The sequence below is a fragment of the Onthophagus taurus genome, chromosome 8 (assembly GCF_036711975.1).
Source record: "Onthophagus taurus isolate NC chromosome 8, IU_Otau_3.0, whole genome shotgun sequence".
Lineage (NCBI taxonomy): Eukaryota > Metazoa > Arthropoda > Insecta > Coleoptera > Scarabaeidae > Onthophagus > Onthophagus taurus.
Genome location: NC_091973.1, coordinates 19,354,351 through 19,374,940, shown reverse-complemented (window position 1 = coordinate 19,374,940; position 20,590 = coordinate 19,354,351). Strand labels below are relative to the sequence as shown.

At 38.1% G+C, this 20,590-nt stretch overlaps 1 protein-coding gene across 1 annotated transcript; it reads left to right on the top strand.

The window, feature by feature from the left end:
- Nucleotides 1–2,664: 2,664 nt before the first annotated feature.
- Nucleotides 2,665–5,992, top strand: LOC139431361 (uncharacterized). The gene is made up of 3 exons (XM_071199017.1): nucleotides 2,665–2,690; nucleotides 2,741–5,385; nucleotides 5,451–5,992. The coding sequence occupies exons 1-3, from the start codon at nucleotides 2,665–2,667 to the stop codon at nucleotides 5,990–5,992; spliced, it is 3,213 nt and encodes a 1,070-aa protein (XP_071055118.1).
- Nucleotides 5,993–20,590: the final 14,598 nt, after the last annotated feature.

Sequence of the window (20,590 nt, the reverse complement as noted above, 5' to 3'; positions counted from 1 at the left end):
AACAAATTCAAATTTAAATTATCTCAAAAAACACTCAACTTACAAAAATCAATCAAACAAGAGGAGGAGAACATCTCTTCGGAGGAGGAGAATATACATTCCAATATCTCTTCGAAATTTCAAAAAACTGCCTGTGAAACATTTTACAGGAGGCGGTATGGAGGGTATGTGGGGTGGGAGAGTGGAAGGTAGGTGTGAAGGACCCTATGTATTGCGAAAACAAGACACACCAAAGAATTGTAATCCTCGTGTGCATAGGGGGAAAAGGGATTATGGTAGAAGGGGCAGGGGGGAGGGGAGGATTTCAGTTGGGTGTATTTTTCTCTGGTGGTTTGGTCTTAATGTTATATGGGTCAGTCAAAAATCGATAAAGTGGTATCTTCTGTAATATTGTATTTGGTCGTTTAGATTTTCTCTGTCTGGGTTAGTTTTCCGGATTTTATCTATTTCATATGCTTCGAGTAGGGTGAGTTTGAATCCTTTATTTTGTTGATGTAGGAGTTTCACATTTTTGGTTTCATCAAAGTTGTGAAGTTCGAATTTTCGTCGCGTTTATGTTCTTTGACTCGTTGTTCAATATTTCTGCCCGTTTCTCCAACGTAAGTTGCATCACAAGTGCCACACTGTAAAAGGTAGACGCCACTTTTAGACATTGGATCGAGTTTATCTTTTGCGTTATTAAGTATCTGTAAAAGGTTTGAATTTGTCTTAAATGAAACATGTATGTTATATCTTCTGAAGATCCTTTGTACAGTCGTTGCTAGGTTTCCTGGGTAGTTTATAGATCTGTAGTTAGTTGGTTCTTTGTTTTCTGTTGTTAAAATTCTGTTTATGTCAAGGTTTGTATGTTTGTTTGTATATTTAGAAAGCAAATTGTCAATAAATTGGAGTGGATATTTATTGTTATGTGCTATGTTCTTGATTATTTGTATTTCCCGATCTCTGGATTCTTGTGTTAAGGGTGTTTCATGCAAACGGTGTATGAAGGAGTTAAATGCTGCACATTTGTGTGTATGGTGGTGATAAGAATCTGCGGGGATTATGGTGTCTGTTTGAGTAGGCTTTCTGTAAATTTCATACTCTATTTTATTATTAATTCTTTTCAAGGTAAGAAGTAGTATAAGAAGGAGAGTTCTGGAGCAGGATTATCCCATATTTTGCGCTCTATGATTGGTTGAAATGCCAATATGGCGGTCAAAAATTTAGTAACTTTTAGGGATTTTCATTTTACATGTTGGCAATGAATCTCAATTATGTTGGTACTACTGAGGGTGGAGGGAATGCAAATTTTTTTAATATAAATAAAAGTAGGGTGACCGTCAATATATAAAAATTACGATTAATGATTCGTGCTACAATTAGGACTAAGTGTGTGAAAGTGAAAGGAGAATTAAAAAAAAAACAACAAACGTTATAGTGAACTTGTATTTTAAAGGTGAGTAATATACATTGAAATGAAGCGTGTTAAATTTAAAGAAGATTTAGATATATATTATATTGATGAAGACCAATATACCAAAAATGCACTCGGTGAACGTCAATAAAAACTAAACTTTTAATTTATCATCTCCGTAATATTAATTAACCTATTAAATATCTATTTTTTGTATACATTTCATTTGTATTAATTAATTATAATTTATTAATTGATTAAAGAGGATTGGTTATTCTTTGATGATTATAAAATCCAAATACATGAAATTCCTCTTGATTTTGTATTTATTTATTGTTAAGTCATTTAACGTTTCGAACTATTTACATAGTTCATCATCAGAAATCACTATAAAAAAAGAAATTTAAAAAGCAACGTCAACGAAATTATCTCCTTTACGGAAATCGTTAAAACAAATCGAACGTACAACGTATAGATTATTACAAAAACAGAAACAAAAAGAAAAACAAAAAGGAAAACAAAAAAGTACCTTTGTCGAGTATCCTTATTGATTTATATGGAGAGTTTATCGAAAGGATGAAATTCTGTATGTTGGTAGTGATGAAGACTTTGAAGATCATCGAAAATTTAAAGATTTCCTAAAAGATAATGGATACTTTCCCGATAAAGAATCCGCTAAATTAATTATTGATGACCGTATTAATTTTAATGAGTTTGAATACATTAACGATTGTTATTACAATTATCACTACTGGCAGGTTTTTCGTAATGCAAATACTATATTTGCTACTTTTACCGATTATTAAATTTTATATTTGTTTAATTGTGATAAACTGCTAAAATGTTGTCCGAAAATAATTATTAAGTTAATAAAACCTATTATTTTAAATTTAAACTTTTCATTTATTTCATCCTTAATATTCATTAACGTTTCAAATTTCTATTCATCTATATGTTTTTCCTTTGCACCAATAATTTGATTACTCAGCGTTATTGCAGCTGCACACCTTTTGACTTTACTTGACCTAGATAGAGCAAATCTAATTTATGTAATTTGAGTATTAGAGTATGCCCATCGCGTACTGGAACGCAAATAGCATTCGTCCGCGGTTGCGATAACATCGTAGTAGTTTCACCTATTTTATCTTAAATTTCTATACCAAGTGTTTTGATATTTCCGAAATTTAAAAACTCTAAAAAGTGTATTTGCGAGCGTTGTCAAGCATCTTTTACGTTAAAACGTAGTCTTGACAGACATGTACAAAGTAAACATGGTCAAACCAAATTTGATTGTTCGGTGTGTGGAAAATGTTTATCGAGGCGAGATAAATTGGTTAAACATCAAAGATTATTTCATGGATTACCAATTATATCCAAACGTCAAGCACCGCAACCACCATCAACTCAAGCACCACCGCCATCATCAACTATTGAAAATCAATCGAATTTAGAGATGGAAGGTCCTTCATTATCATCATCATCATCATCAACACCATCCACTAAACGCCGTCGAGGATCAACACTACCACCACATTCAATTACCAAGAACAAAGGTAAGGCATGCGAGGTTTGCGGTGAGTTTTTACCGTCACTTACGTCACTTGAAACTCACCTTCAAACACAGCATGCTGAATTAATCGATAGGAATGTCACAAAAATGATGTCATGCTATAAAAATAGGGTAGTTTGCTATAAAATTAGTGGAGCTCAATCTGACGATGATATACCATCATATCTATTGAAATGTTGTGAAACAGTTAATAGACTGATTGAACAACATCTCAATGAGAATGGTTCGATAAAAGCTCAGATTGAGTTATTAGCTAATTTCATTAAGTCCGGGTTTGATGGTGATGGTAATGAGGAAGTCATAACGTCAGAGAAAAATTTTAATACCAAATTTAAAATTATCACTTCATCTACCATGTTGAATGAGGTTTATGATGAGATGACTCGTGATATTTTAACTCAAAGCGAGGAGTTTCAGGAGTGTGGGTCTGGGTGGGCTTTTCAATCAATATCTTACCTCCTGTTAAACCTCAACAAATTTGAGCCTATTCCTGGGTCATCGTATATTCATTTACCTCATGAAATCGTTAATAAAAAGGCATGCATCAATATTAAGAACTATGAAGATGATGCATGTCTAGCGTGGTGTTTGACGGCGGCTCTTCATCCAGCGAATCATAGTCAAGACCGGACTTCAAGCTACCCTCATTATAGCCAAGTTCTTAATTTACAAGGGATTACATTCCCTATTAGTGTAAGAGATATTGTTAAAGTGGAAAAATTAAATAATTTAAGTATTAATGTTTATGAATTAGTTAAGGAATCAAAAGGTTATTCGGTGGAAGGACCAATTTATTTTACCAAACAAAGACGTGATATTCATATAAATTTACTTTATTTATATGAATCCGGGAAAGCTCATTTCGTTTTAATTAAAAATCTTTCGAGGCTAATATCAAGTCAGGTTACACACCACGGACATTCTATACACATTTGCGATGGATGTTTAACACGGTTTTCATCGGCTGAACATTTAACTGCACATCAGATTAATGATTGTAATCATACAAAGACAGTTGTACCCTCCACAAATTTAAAATCAAAACCAAATTATTTCGGCTTATATACCCCTCAGAACATTTTAGAGTTTAATAACTACAAATTCACTCAGATGGCCCCCTTTGTCATATACGCCGACTTTGAATCGATTTTAAAACCGATCGATCATTGTGAGCCACATTCTTCCAAGTCTTTCACGGAAAAAATTGAGATGCATCAACCGTATAGTTTCGCGTACTATATCGTTTCCACCATTGATTCCAATTTCAATAAATTTGAAACGTATACGGGTCCTGATGCACCTCAAGTTTTTATCTCTAAATTAATTGCTGATGTCAAATTTATTTATAATAAATACTTTAAAACCGTAAAACCAATGCTACCTTTAACGGTCGATGAGCAACGGAATTTCGATTCAGCTGAAAATTGTTTTATTTGCCAAAATCCTTTCACTTCAGATCAGGTTAAGGTTCGCGATCATTGTCACATAAGCGGTAGGTACCGTGGGCCCGCTCATACAAATTGTAATTTAAATTTTCAACTTCAAAATTTTATTCCAATATTTTTTCATAATTTTAGCGGTTACGATTGTCATTTATTTATTAAAGAAATGGCTGATGCGGATGAAGATGGGCTTGATGTATTACCTAATAATAAAGAAAAATACATCAGTTTCAGTAAACGGATATTAGTCGATAAAGCGCCAATGAAGGGAGATCGCGTTGAAAATGTTTTTTTTAAACTAAGATTTGTAGATTCATTTAGGTTTATGGCCTCATCATTAGATTCTTTAGCTGGTAACCTTGACGAATTTGATTTAATAAATATACGTAAATTCTTTCCACACAATGATCAGTTTAGATTATTGAGCAAGAAAGGAATATTCCCCTACGGTTATATGGATTCACTCGATAAATTAAATGTAACTTCATTGCCACCTAAAAACGCTTTTTTCAACAAACTATCATTTGAAGATATAACCGATGAGCAGTATTCCCATGCTCAAACTGTGTGGGAAAAATTTAATTGTCAAAATTTAAAAGATTATTCGGATTTGTATCTAAAAACTGATGTCCTTTTACTTGCTGATGTATTTGAAAAATTCAGACAAGTTTGCTTCAAAACGTATGATTTAGATCCCGCTCATTATTATACTGCCCCAGGACTTTCTTGGGATGCAATGTTGAAATTTACCAAAATTAAATTAGAATTATTGACGGATATAGATCAAGTCCATTTTATTAAGAAAGGCATTCGTGGAGGCATTTCCCAATGCTCCCTACGGTCCGCTAAAGCCAATAATAAGTATATGGATGATTATAACCACAATTTACCGTCAAACTTTTTAATGTATTGGGACGCTAATAATTTGTATGGGTGGGCGATGTCTCAATTTATGCCCGTTTCCAATTTTAAATGGCTGAGTGAAAATGACATACAAAAATTAGATTTTAATAATATACCCGATAATTCCGATTTTATATCTTAGACGTAGATATTGAATACCCTACAGCTTTACATGATTTACACAACGATCTCCCGTTTTTAGCTGAGAATTTAATTGCCCCCAATAATCGATGTGAAAGTGAAAGGAGATTAATTCCAAATTTATTTGATAAGAAAAATTATGTGATCCATTATAGAAATTTGAAACAAGCTGTTGCTCACGGTCTGAAAGTTCACGAAATTAATAGAGTTTTATCGTTCAGACAGTCTGCGTGGTTGAAATCTTACATCGATAAAAATACGGAATTACGTCAATCCGCAAAGAATGCGTTTGAAAAAGATTTTTTTAAATTGATGAATAATTCCGTATTCGGCAAGACAATGGAGAACGTCGATAAGCGAGTCGATGTGAGATTAGTGACCAGTTGGGATGATATGCATACTGGTAAAGCCGCAGGTAGACCTCGTTTAGGAGCTCGGAGTTTAATAGCAAAATTAAATTTTAAAAGTATTAAAGTATTCACAGAAACGTTTTCGGCAATTCAAATGGATCGTCTTCATGTCGTTTACGATAAACCTCTATAGGTTGGTTTTACTGTTTTAGAACTTTCAAAATTATTAATGTATGATTTTTATTATGATTTCTTAAAACCTAAATATGGCGAGGACGTTCGGTTGTGCTATATGGACACCGATAGTTTCACTGTATTAATTAATTCTGATGATATATATAGAGATGTGAAATTAAATTTAAACAAATTTGACACATCTAACTACAGTCCCGATAATCGGTTTGACATACCCTTGCAAAATAAAGCGGTTTTAGGTAAAATGAAAGATGAGAATTGTGGAAACATAATGGTCGAATTTGTTGGTTTGAGGTCAAAGGTATATGCTAATAGGGTCGCTGATGGGCGGATTACCAAAAAATCCAAAGGTGTTAAGAAGGCTGTTGTTAAACATCACATCTCTTTTCAAAATTATTTAGATTGTCTAAATTCCAAATCGGTTTTATTTAAAAAACAAACATTATTTAGAAGTTTTAATCACAGTATATTTACTGTATTACAAAATAAATTGGTTCTTTCACCAAATGACTCCAAGCGATATATTTGTAATAATGGAATTAATACATTAGCTTGGGGTCATTATAGTATAACGTGTTAAGTAATGTTAATATAATTTTAAGTATATAATTATTAAGTTTGATAGTTTTATTGTACAATTTTAATACCTTTTATAATTAGTATGTCGGAGGTTCATTAAACAAGTTTAAACAAGTTGAAACAAGTGTTGGTGAGGTTCAATGAACTTTACTTAACCTCGGTGATTTAATAATAAAAACCGCTTAATTCGCATTTTATATAGCAATAACACCTGTTATTTCTAGAAATTTGTTTTTCTAGAAATCTGATATGTAATCTGATACCCTATTGTTCATACTTATGTTAACTAATAGTTTTATAAAATTTACGTTTTACTTATGAAACGTAAAAAAATTTCCGACCGATGACCCTGATGTTCATATGTATGGATATATATTTTTTAAAATGTAATTGTATAATAAAAGTTATGTATACTTAAAAATTAAATAATAATAAATGTATTTCTTAAACACATCATTCTGTTGTTTGTATTTCACCCTCAATTCAATCCGCATAAATTCAATTAAATAAGTAAGTTTTATGTATTTCATCATTTTTTAATATTAAATTGAAAAGGTTTCGATGGTTCAGTGGTTTATTGCTTTTAAAGTATTTATATATTTCACCTTGCAGCTATCAGTTCAATTCGCGCAAAATTCAATTAAATAAGTCTGTATTATATATTTCGTTAATTTACACCACCACTGAGCCGCCGAAAGCTTTTCCTTCTTTTACTTAAATGTATTTTTCACGTACATAACTTTTGTTATTTAACACCTCTGCCGACGTGATACATCGAACTTTACTTAACCGTGGTAATTTAATGTTAATAAAAACTGCTGAATTTACATTTTATACGACAATAACACCTGTTATTTCTAATTTTTTCTTTGCAATTGAACGTGTGAATTACATCATCCTTCTAGAAACTTCTATTGCCCATTTCCCCACTCCCCGTAATCTCTTTTTCAAGCATATAATTACATGTTCTTAATAATTTATTCAGTGTGGCAGCTATTTGCAAGCTAACAAGTTACGTTTTATTATTATTAATCTACGAAGCAGTTGTTCAGGGGACGAACCATGTCTCGTCTCAGTCAATTGGGTCAGTGTAATTTCCTACCGAAAAAGTCAATTTCTGAGCTTCAACCGGACACTCCATATCCAATTAAGTGCGCGAAACGTCTTAAAAAGTGTTCTTGGCCGTCCGTGGTACTTGAGTTGGAGGCTGGATTCATCATTTATTTACCAAGACGCATCGCTGAAGATATTACTGACGAGGAAATCATCGAACTCAGGAAAATGTGCATAATTTATAAGGGTGCAAAAGACATTGGTAAAACTCACCCTGTATATTTATTGGATTTCATCAAGAAACCTGAAACGTAAAAAATTTCCTACCGATGACCCTGATCTGTTCATCTGTATGTATATAAATTTCTTAAACCATAATTGTATCATAAAATTTGTTTTAAAAATTAAATAATAAATGTATTAACATATAATTGCTGTTTATATTTTTCTACCAACCAAATTTTTTTTCCATGATGTATGTATATAAATTTCTTAAACCATAATTGTATCATAAAATTTGTTTTAAAAATTAAATAATAAATGTATTAACATATAATTGTTGTTTATATTTTTCTACCAACCAAATTTTTTTCCATGATTTTAAATTTTCGCACGCCATCTATCCTCCATCAGGTAAATTTAAATTTTAAAAATATAACAGAGCCATCTATCACCCATCAGGTAAATTTAAACTTTAAAAATATAACAACGCCATCTATCGTCCATCAGGTAAATTTAAATTTTAAAAATATAACAGCGCCATCTATCGCCCATCAGGTAAATTTAAATTTTAAAAATATAACAGCGCCATCTATCACCCATCAGGTAAACAACTCCTTTTTTAGTTTCTCTACACACCACCAGATGGCGCCATATGAATTTTGAATTTCAAATTTCCCACCAAATTTCCCGCGCTGTGACGTCACTTCCTGCGCATGCGCAGGGCGCAGAGGGCGCAGGGGGCGCAACTTCCGCTCCAGAATCGGCATTAATACACTACTATTATCGAAAATTAAATTCGCAAACTAAAGATGAATCATCGGCCCTTCCTATCATATCTGAAGCACTGCGAGACCTCAGCAGAGCTACAGTGTTCTCCGTGTTGGATTTGAAATCCGGATACTGGCAGATTCCGATGGCAAAAGGATCCAAGCACCTAACAGCGTTCACCACACCAGACGGGGCGACATACCAGTTCATGGTGATGCCTTTTGGCCTCAAGAATGCGCCGGCCACCTTCCAGAATTTAATGACGAGGGAAGTGCTACCAGGGTATCTCAGGAAGTTTGCATTCGTCTACCTCGACGATGTTATCATATACAGCAACAGCTGGGAAGAACACATGCTTCACATACATCTGGTTTTCGAAAGATTGCAAACTCACAATTTGCACCTCTCGCCAGAAAAGTGTCAACTTGGGAGGACGACGATAGAATATCTCGGCCATCGCATCGTCCCTGGTGGTATCGAGCCTTTGACTTGTCACGTGGAAGGCATCAAAAATGCCACACAACCCAAAACAAAAAAACAACTGAGAAGCTTTTTGGGGCTCTGCGGTTGGTTACGAGAATTCATACCCCGATGTGCCGAAATACTTCAACCCCTGACAGATTTACTCCGCGGCAATAAGCCTTTCAAATGGACCCCCGAAGCCGAAGAAGGATTCCAGAACATTAAGAGGAACTTGGAAAGACCCCTCCACCTCCATCGTCCGAACTTCAAAAAACGATTCGTCTTACAAACAGACGCCAGCGCCAAAGGGATCGCAGCGGTCTTATACCAGGAAGAAGAGAATCAGAGAGAAATCATCGGTTTTGCGAGCGCTAGACTTAATCGGACGCAAGAAAAGTACCATGCAAACGAATTGGAGTGCCTGGCGGTAGTCTGGGGCGTGAAACACTTCCGACCCTATCTAGAAGATCGGTCTTTCACACTACGAACCGACAGCCGTAGTTTGCTATGGCTGAAAACTCTTTGTAACCAAAATGCCAAACTCACACGATGGTCCCTATTATTGCAAGAATTCAACTTCGGAATAGAACATGTACCGGGCGAGAAGAACGAATTACCAGATTTCTTGTCAAGAGAACCGGCACAACAAACACTGACTGACGACGACGAAGCTGACATAAACAGAATGTTACCACCTGGAAACAAAACTACACCAGCTACGCAAGAAGAACAACCTTTCGTCGCCGCCATCGCTGTGGCGGACCTGGCCAACATAATTAAAGAAAACCAGAAAAAGAATCATCACGCAAAAAACCTCATCCAAGCGTGGAATACTATACATACTAACGGCTCTACGAACGCGACCGAAGAAAAGATCCTAAGAGAATACGTGGTTGCTGACGACCTGCTTTGGCGAAGAAATGATGAAGGCAACAGACTCGTCGTACCCACAGACGTGCAGGAGCACGTATTATTCGTGTACCACGATTCACCAAGTGCAGGGCACCCAGGAGCGGAAGAAACTACACGAGCCATATCACGTCACTATTACTGGCTAAACTTGGACGACGACGTTCGCCAACACGTACGCACCTGTTGGGCGTGTGCCTCACTAAAACGTGGCCCACTCCAGAAAAAGGCCCCTCTTCGGCCACATGAGCCCACAATGCCCTGGGAAGTGATTGCGGTAGACCTAATGGGACCATACAATGCTACCACTACTGGTAACCGCCACATACTGGTTATCACAGACTTGTTCAGACGCTGGGTGGAGGCGTTCCCCATCCAAAGGACGGACACCGCGGACATCATCCGTGTAATGGACGTAGAAGTATTCCCACGATTCGGGTACCCCAGGGCTATCCTTTCTGACAACGGCCCACAATTCATATCCATCGAATGGGACGGTGCACTCCGACGGTGGGGATGTCTTCAATGGACTACGCCGATATACCACCCCCAAGCCAACCCGACAGAACGACGAATACAGGACTTAAAAAAATGCCTACGTCTGCAACTACAAGGACACAATACCAATAACTGGGACAAACACCTGCAAACCGCTCTATTCAACATCCGGTCTCGAAGAAATGCCGCAACGAAACAAACACCGGCTCTTCTGCTATTGGGTTACGAACTCCGTAAACCTGGAGAATGGTTCGCCGAAGATCCGGCACCCAACCAAGCCCCTAACGGAGAAGAAAGAAGACAAGAACGAATACGACGCGCCCATATGAACGAACATAGATACCGGCAACGATACGCAGGAGAGGTTCCTCCACGAATTCAATTCACACCCGGTGATAAAGTCATGGAACGCAGCCACAAAATACCTCTTAAGCCCTTCGCCCCACGTTGGAACGGACCTCACATCATTATCAGTGCCGCTGGAACCAACACTTATTGGGTTAGACGGTTCAACACCGCGGAAGCCACCAAGGTCCACGTGAACGATCTTCGCCCGGCACCTCCACCACGCCGGCAACAAGCCCGACAACCCGGCGCGGCCTCTTGAGGGAGGGGGTGTTACCACGCTTACCTTCCCTTCCAACACTGGGAAGGCCGTGCCGAATGGTCGGACGCACCCCATTGGTCGGCATTCATGGAGCCGAGTTAAAAAGGAAGGCCGTTCGACTCAGAGGACATTATACTACAAACATCGTTTCTATATTAATCTCGTGTAGAAAAGTATTGTAAATTGTAAATAAAAAACCAAGTTAAGCGTTTTTGGAAATTGACTCCACCACGTGTTTACTCTCCTCCCCCATCTCCGGTAACAAAAATGTTACCACAACCACCGCTCGTGCGCCGATCGGACTCAGCGCTGATTGGATCCCCCCACTTCGACTAATCAAAACGCTGGAAATTTCCACTGACTTAGTATTTAAGGGGGTGAAATTGCCAGCTGCCGTCAGTTACCACCTACGCCCTATTATAAGTGTAAGTTTGTATTTTAAATCAAACTTCGATCTTAATTTGATGTAGGGTTTTTAGGTTATGTCAAATAAACCAACATGTATTATGCAGTGTTTTACAACTGTAATTACAAGAAACAACAAAATAAAATATAAGTACTATTCAAAGTATGCAGGTGATTATAACACCTTGTGTAACTACCTGAATAAACACAACTTGTCGGTTTTAAACAATTTAACTAACCACTAAAAGTTTCCAACAAAAATCCACGAACTGCCAGCCTCTCTCTCCGCGACTCCCTCTCGGTGTCACGAGACGAACCGAACCGGCCAAACCGGTACACTGTCGATAACAGGGATCTTCTCCACCAACCGTCAACACTATTCGTATGGTGAATGTACAGACGGTCTAGTTTGAAAAGGCGTCAAACTTACATCCCCCCTCCCCCCCCTGATGATGAAGTAGAGGATGAATGGTAAGGAACCAGCTTGTTTGCGTGATAAAAATTCGATTCTCCCTTCCTGCGATCGCTGTCTATAAGGTAAATCAAATCGGATATTTTTTTTCTTATCTTGTACATTCCGGATCTAATCGGTTCTGATTTTTTTCTATTTTCTTTACTCCCACTTACAATGTAAACCAAATCTTCTTCATTATATTTTAGGATACTGGAGTTTTTATCATAGTATTGTTTATTTTGTGCATGAGCTTTTTTCGAGTTTTCTAAAGCGATTTTCCTGTTTTCCGTTAAATTTTCCAAGTTGTTTTTAGTTAGTTCTTTCGGAAAGGAATTGTCAATGCCTGTTAAAAGATAATTCGGAGTAAAACCCGTGGAACTGTGGATAGTGTTATTATACTCATCAACACATTCTTCAGCTAGAGTCGACCATGCTCTGGACTTATTATTATAAATCTTACATCTGATTCTGTTTACCAATGTTTGGTTTGTCCTTTCGTTCTAGCCGTTAGAAAACGCGCAATCTACTGCGGTGAAGATTAGCTTTATCTGTTTTGAATTTAAATATTCTTTGAAATCTGTTGAATTTATACCCGAATATTGATCAGCCAGTAATGTGTCTATTTGTTCATCATCTTGAATACTTTTAACTATCTTTATAAAATCTGATGAGTCTTGCGTTTTTGACGTGTTAAGAAAGGCGTATTTAGTAAAATGGTCAATGATGAGATGTAAATATTATTTCGAAAGGTCTGGAGGCTGGACCCAACTGTGATAATGGAGCTTTGTAATTTCCACATCTCGTTTTCTTTTTTATGCATGTTTCGCATGAACGACATAATAGTTTAATGTGTTTGTAAATGTTTTTGAAATAGAATTTACGGGCTATCATTAATTCCAGTTGTTTTGTGCCAATATGGCCTAACGCATTATGAACTTTATTTATGAGATTTATCCCAAAGTTTTCAGATAACCAGATTTTTTTCCTGTTATTTAATTTTATGTATAATATATCGTCATAAATCTCACACTTGTCATTGATTTTCAGATTTTTCTGGTCGTTCCTGATGTCATCTATTTGTACAAAGTTAACTATTTTTATTGCAGAACTATCACCGTCAGTTTCTTTTTCCTCTAGCACCGGGTTTCTGGAAAGACTATCTGCTTCCAAGTTTTCCGTACCTGGGTTGTATTTTATTTCAAATTCAAACTGTGAAATATAGTTTAGGATCTGTCTTAGTTCCGGATCTGTACAATTTTTTATCTTGAAATTCTCTAAAGGTTTATGATCAGAGTGGATGATAAATTTGTTGCCAATTAAGTAATACTGCCAGTACAATATGGCTTCTTTTATCGCGAGGCACTCAATGAAAATGGCCTTTTTCATTTTCTGTGATTTCGTCAGTTTTCGAGAAAAGTAAAATACCGGTTTTAAAACATTATTTGCTTGCGGTTGTTTAAATATTGCACCGACTCCCTCTATGGACGCATCGGTATAAATATGAATTTCTAATGTTGGATCAAATATTGCTAGTATCGGTTCTGAACATAAATAATCCTTTACTTCATCGAAATTCTTTTGGCAAATATCCGACCAATTAAAATCTACATTTTTTCTCAGAAGATTGTGAAATGGCTCTAGTAGAATTGATGATTTTGGTATGTACTGTAAGTAAAAGTTTATTTTGCCTAAGAATTGTCGTATATTTTTTCTAGTCTTTGGTTTAGGAAAGTTTTTTATTGCTATAACATTATTGTTTAGGGGTTTAATAGTGTTGTAGCTTATTTCGTGACCTAGGTATGTAACGCTGTTTTTAGGAAACGAGTATTTTGTTAAATTCAATTTAAAACCACTTTTTCTTAAAGCCCCAAAGTTTGTTTTATATGATTTAAATGATCATCGTAGTTTTCCGAAAAAATCAATATATCATCGATATAATTTACGGCGAAATCAATCAATTTAAATTTTCTTAATAAACCAGACAAAATTCTTTGAAAAATTGCTGGTGCGGTTTTTAGGCCAAAAGGTAAACAGCACCATTGCCAGTGTCCGTGGTGCGTGACGAAGGCTGTTTTGTATTTATCTTTATCACGTAATGGTATTGACCAGAACGCAGAATTTCTATCAATTTTTTTTCTATTTGATCTTGCAAGGAGCATTTATAAGGTTTTCTTGCATATTTATTTTCCGTGAGTTTAATTCTCGCTTCATAGTTACCAACTGTACCTACATCAAACTTTCCTTTAGCGAATATATCATCAAGATTCTCAAGAATTTTTTTTACTTCTGGAGTTGTGTCAATATTTGAAAAATTAACTACCTCCGTTGTTTCTTTTACTATATTTACTATTTTATCTAAATTTTGACTAATTTTTAAATGTTCATCTTGGCACAATTTGAACTTTTTAATACAATCCAAACCCAATAATACATCTTCTTTAAAAGAGTTGCTTTTTATAATAAAAAATTTAAATGTCTCAGTAATATTGAAAATCCGCAGTTTTATCGAAACTGTGCCCTCTGATTTCGAGTTTCCTGCGATTGTTTTTATAATGCCCCCACTTTCATTTTTATCTAATTTTCGTTTGACGAAGAACTCATAATTTATTAGCGATATGTTTGAACCGGAATCGTATAAACCGATCGCTGGTATATCGTTTATGAGTACCCTTAATTTTATAAGTGGGGGGCAAATTAGTTTTTTGCCTCATCGTGCAAGGAAATTGAATCTTGTATTTCGGCATTGTTTGCCATTCTAATTTTATCATTACTATTTTTCTTCAGATCATTCATTTTTGTACGACATACGCTTTCAGAATGAGATCTATTTGGAAAACCCTTCTTTTCACAATATGAGCATGCAGTGTTCTTATTATTATCCTTTTGTTTGCTCGAAATTCCTTTGTCGTTTGAAGTTTCGTTCTTTTTTCTTTCTAATGGTTCAATTTGTCTTAAGACTGACATTAAGGTGTCTACGTCTGCGAGTCCATTGTTAATTTTGGATCTACGTCTAATAGTAGATTTCTCTTTTTTAATGCAAAATCTAAAAATAAACCATTCAGATATTTAAAATTATATGCGTAAGAAATTTCGGCCCAATTTTTTACGTCGAAAGTATTAAGGAATGAATTATTCCAAAATTCCCATGCGTAAATTAGAGAGTGAGTTTTTAAAAAAATCGAGTACCATTCCAAAGCTGAACCCTCCAAAAATAACCTTAAAACCTCTGCATGTTTCTCTTCACTTACATCGAGGCGGTGACATTCTCTTTCGAAAGTTTTTAACCATTCACCAGCATTGAAATTTTTTCCATTAAATATTTCTAACACCATATTCTTTGAGATCGAATGAATCGATTTATTAGGAAAAGAAATTGTTTGTTGGGAGGAAAAAGGCGGGGTGGCAATGTCAACCTGAACGCACTCCAAATAGATTCCGTCAAAAACAACATTACCTTCTTCATCCAAGTAAACGTCCCTCAGCTTATTCTCCTTTAGGGTGATAACCACCTTGCGAAATTTATTGCGTGCTTTTAAGCTTTTTACAACTCCCTTTGTGATTGCATGCTCGAAAAGTTGTTGGTGTTGTACGTTCGTCTGTGAGTCCGCAGGAAAAACGTAGATATCGTGCTGGTCCAACAGTTGAATAGATTTTACTTTTACAATCGTGGTTTTTGTGTCCAATGTTTCCGATACAAAGTGAAATTTTGCCTTGACGTCTGCCATAGTTGTGTTTATTTGTAAGTTTGTATTTTAAATCAAACTTCGATCTTAATTTGATGTAGGGTTTTTTAGGTTATGTCAAATAAACCAACATGTATTATGCAGTGTTTTACAACTGTAATTACAAGAAACAACAAAATAAAATATAAGTACTATTCAAAGTATGCAGGTGATTATAACACCTTGTGTAACTACCTGAATAAACACAACTTGTCGGTTTTAAACAATTTAACTAACCTAACGGAACAGGCTGCTCGCTGCCTTCGGGGAGAACTCGCTACGTGGTGGACAGCGTATGACGATCTAGGGTTGACCTTCGCAGCGTTCCACCAGGCGTTGTTAGACAGATTTAACAGCCCGCAAATACTGGCGCAGATTAATGGCCAGTACTTCAGCAGGCAACAGCGTGCAGACGAGTCCGTCCAGGTGTTCCTTAAGAGGAAACACTTGCAAGCACAGCGCCTCCGCCGTAAACCCGACGACGACATCGCTATGATGGTGGCTTCACTGCTTCCCCAGTGACAGCTGCATATAACCAAGACGCCGGCTAGCTTAATCAAATTGCGGAATCAAGCTATTCGTACGGAGACCCTGCTCAGGAAATCCGGTGTGCTTAAGCAATCTACCTCGACCCAACAAAGGGTTAAGTCGACAACAGCCGATCCCGGGATATCGAAGAAAAAGGAGCCACCCCGCTGTTGGTACTGCCTAGGGTATTATTGGAACAGAGATTGCCCTCTTCAACAGACCAACTCTTCGGGAAACGAAGCAGCGGCCGTTCGCCCAGCACACACACACAACATACTCAACGCAACATGCGGCATTAAGGCATAGCCCATTGCCGCTCCAATCTCTCTCTCTCATATACACAGCCCACTTAGCCTTCCCCCGAGGGGGAAGTTACCGTCCCTGCCACGTGGAGGCGGGGCCCCACGTACCAGCGAAACCACTGTCCAACCATCGCAGCCTAAACAAACAAGGACCAACGCAAGACAACATTAAGCATTTGTACTCACCCCGCCCAGACACACCACGAAAGGCGCACCATCGCGCCGACCGCCCCTCCCAGGGCTTCCATCCCAAGCAGCGGCCACACTCCCTAGCGCGCGTCCCCCCCGGCGACCGAAGGGACACCTACCAGCCGGCCACGCCGACCCCACAGTACCCAATGGTCCACCCCCCGCCTCCCCACCCCCCCAGCGTTTATAGCCCGATGAGGGGAAAGGAGGCAGCAGGGGAAGGCCTAGCGCACCGGCCAGCAACCCCAACAGGGTCCCCAGGCCAAAGGCAGCGTCGCACAGGCAGCACCGTCCCCAGGACTTCCGCCCCAGTGACCAGCGATCAGCCACCCGGTCCACCATTCTCCAATCCACTCCTAACTCAACATTCAGCACCTACCCACAAATATATTTACTTACATATTTACAATTTACAATTTATACATTAAACTTAAAATAATAACAGTTGTGTCATTTCAGAGACGTCCAGTAACTGCGACTTCCGTCACTACAAAGCGCACTCCATTCTCCTAATGGCGAAGAGTGCATCTATATATTTTTTAAAGACATTAAACGTAAGTTTATTATACATAATTTTACTCCAATCTAGTTCTTCCCAAACACTCAATCCCAAATCACTCACACACTCATTCCTTAACCTTAAATACTTATCGCACTCACCCAACATATGCTCAACCGATTCTACGGCGCCACAAGAGCATTTGTTACAATCCTCCAAACCCAGTCTGTGAAGCGCACGGATCGGACCATGGCCGGTCAAGGCGAATCCCAGATGTAGACCAAATCTCACCCAGTTGGGCCACCCACACCGCACCACAGGCACGAAACGGAAGGTTATTCTCCCGTGCTCCCCATCTTCCCACCTCTCTTGCTATTTCTGAGATATTGCGTTCATCATCATCCTTCTACACCTCGCCCTAGAAGTCGCAGGAGGCGGTCCCCGTAGCCCAAGCACCGAGCAATCCACCCCCTTTCCGGCCCAATATTGCACGTATCTGCCAGCCGCCACCAAGTCGATAGGGGGACACCCTGCCAATACCTGCAACGCAACGTTGGAGGCCGTCCGACACAGCGGCAACATTGCGAGCAACATTGACCGCTGTATCGAGACCAACCTCCGGTTAAAGTGGCTATTAGCCACTCTTTCCCCCACGCCTGTACCCCATACAAACAGACATTCAAAAACAATCCCTCATATACAACACCCATGGCCTTCCTACTTAGCCCCCATTCACACCGCAACACTCGCCTCAACCGTTCCACAAACACAAGCACCCTATCCCTTACATACTGTAAGTGAGGCATGAAACTAAATCGTTCATCCAGTACGACCCCCAGATACTTTACCGATGTTTTATACACTATGTTCTCAGTACCAAGCCGCAGTATGGGACGCCTACTCATCCTGCCCTTCAGCAGTATCATCTGAGACTTGGCACCCGACACCTCCAACCCATTGGACTGGACCCAGCGATCCACCCTCGACAGCGCCCCTTCCCCCGTCCGCTCCAGCGCCGCACGGCTATCCCCGGACACCAAGAAGAGGATATCATCCGCGTACGCGACTGCCTCCACCCCCGGCATCCGTATCTCCAGAAGCTCGTCCAGGACAAGATTCCAGAATCGGGGTCCAAGGACCGATCCCTGCGGGCAGCCCCTGGTTGCCTCCCTCTCCACACAGCCCACCTCCGACGACATCGTTACCACCCTCTCCCGGAAGTAATCCCTTATTACTTCATAAATATTACCGGGCACTCGCGCTAGTCGCAGAATAGTTGCTAGTGCGCAGAATAGATGTCCAACGAAGATTGTCAAATGCCGCACTTATATCTATAAAGACGCCCAAAACATATTTTGCGTCCGATCGCGACACCAGGCGTCTAACCGCGTTAATTGCGTCTATCGTACTGGACCCGGATTTGAACCCGAATTGCCTGGGGTTATGACCAACATTCTCCGAGTAGCACAGATCGATTTTTCTCCAGAGCAACTTTTCAAAAATCTTGCCCAACACTGGAAGCAAGGAAATGGCCCGATAAGACTTAGGGTCCGATGCCGGTTTTAGTTTGTTTTTGAGTAACACCACCGCCACGGCCCGTTTCCACGTTCGCGGAAAACGCTTGGACTCTAAACACAAATTATATACGTCGCGCAGCACACCCGGCCTGACCAACCATGCGAGTCTCCCATATTCCGGGTATGTCATTGATAGCCCGTGCAATAGCCCGTGCTCCAACACGCTCTTAAATAAATCGAAGTTTTTACCCGTTTGTAAGTGTATTTAAATAGTAAAGTAGTGCTCACCAATAGAGAAATCGTTAGTGCTTTCTATAAGTTTGTAAAATACTAATTAGAAGTGTCGTGAAATAGATCTACAGGCCCTGATGGTCGTAAATCTGTAAGTACATTATACATACGGGCGTTTTTCGCTAGACACTACTTCGGGTAAACCGGTGTCCTCTTATAAAAAAGTGAACAAAAATAATATAAAATAAGCTGTTATTTTTCGACTTTAAAAATGTCAAACGACAAAAACGAAACTCAATCTAAAATTGAACATTATAAATTAATTGAACTAAAAGAAGCACTTTGCAAGTTAGGATTGGATGAGTATGGAAGTAAGGTTGAGTTAAAAAATAGGTTAATTAATGCACTGTCTGTAAGTACTGACGAAAATATAGACAATTTAGAAAATTTGGACGACTCAACAGATAGTATATGTACGGTAGTTCCAAATAAAACAAAACACACCAAAGTTGCCGCCTTAAACAATAAAACTATATTTAGAATGCTCAACAAAATTAAAGAGTTAGAAAACCAAATCCTCAACCTAAGAGTACAAATTACAAAAATGAATAAACGGAAAAATCAGTCAAAGTTTAAGTGCTGTTTCAATAAAACTCGCGAGTCGGTACAATCAACAGTGAAAAATAACTCGGCGGTCGAAGATCCATCGAACAAGGCGTCAACCAATACCAGACGGCAACAGCTGCCTTATCATGGCACGGAGGTACGGAAGTCGGTACGAAACATAGACGAAACTAGGGTACCAAATTCGCCCTGCATTGCCCCAGAAGATAGCAAAGGGAGAATATTGCTACTAAGTGACAGCCACGGTCGCGATGGTGGCAGGATTCTAGCGCAATATTTAAACAACGATATAAATAAAAAATACGAAGTTTGCAATATATGCAAACCAAACGCGACGATGGCAAATGTAATACAAGATGTTCAATTGTTATGTGAAAATTTTAATAGGAATGATTATGTTATAATTATAGCAGGCTGCAATGATATTCTTCAAGATAAAATATTTACTGATGATATTTATCTTAAACTTAGAGTAATTAAAGAGAAATGTAATCTTATTTTCATTGCTGTACCTTTCTGGGACAAAAAACCCACAATATGTAAAAAGATGTTTGACTTTAATTGTAAAATTAGTAAATTCTTGAAATCAATAGATTATACGGGAAACAGCTTTCTGGAAGTCAATGGGTTTCTTAAAACATTAGACAAAACTAGGCATGGCCTTCATTTAAATATGAGAGGGAAATGGAAATTGTATGATTTTGTGGCTAAACGGGTATTATTGATATCTGGTTCGGGTTTAAATTTTCACCCACACCGCGTAGAGAACAATTTGTAGCAAAAAACCCTATATTAAATATACTGTACACAAATATTCGAGGCATTGGTAGTGGAATGGGGATGCTTGAGGGATACATTCAGGATAAAGATTTTAAAGTTTTGTGCCTTACTGAGACTTGGCTAAAAGAGTATGAAAGCGTAAATGTTTCAATATCTGCGCTGTATCCTTGTTCTTGTTACAGTCGTCGGGTGCATATTCGTGGAGGTTGCATGATATTAGTGAGAAATGATATACCTTGTAAGAATC

Coding starts and splice junctions, on each gene's coding strand:
- LOC139431361 (XM_071199017.1), top strand. CDS start 2,665: ATGGTCAAACCAAATTTGATTGTTCG. Junction 2,691..2,740: donor AAACCAAATTTGATTGTTCG/GTGTGTGGAAAA, acceptor TAAACATCAAAG/ATTATTTCATGGATTACCAA. Junction 5,386..5,450: donor TTCCAATTTTAAATGGCTGA/GTGAAAATGACA, acceptor TTTATATCTTAG/ACGTAGATATTGAATACCCT.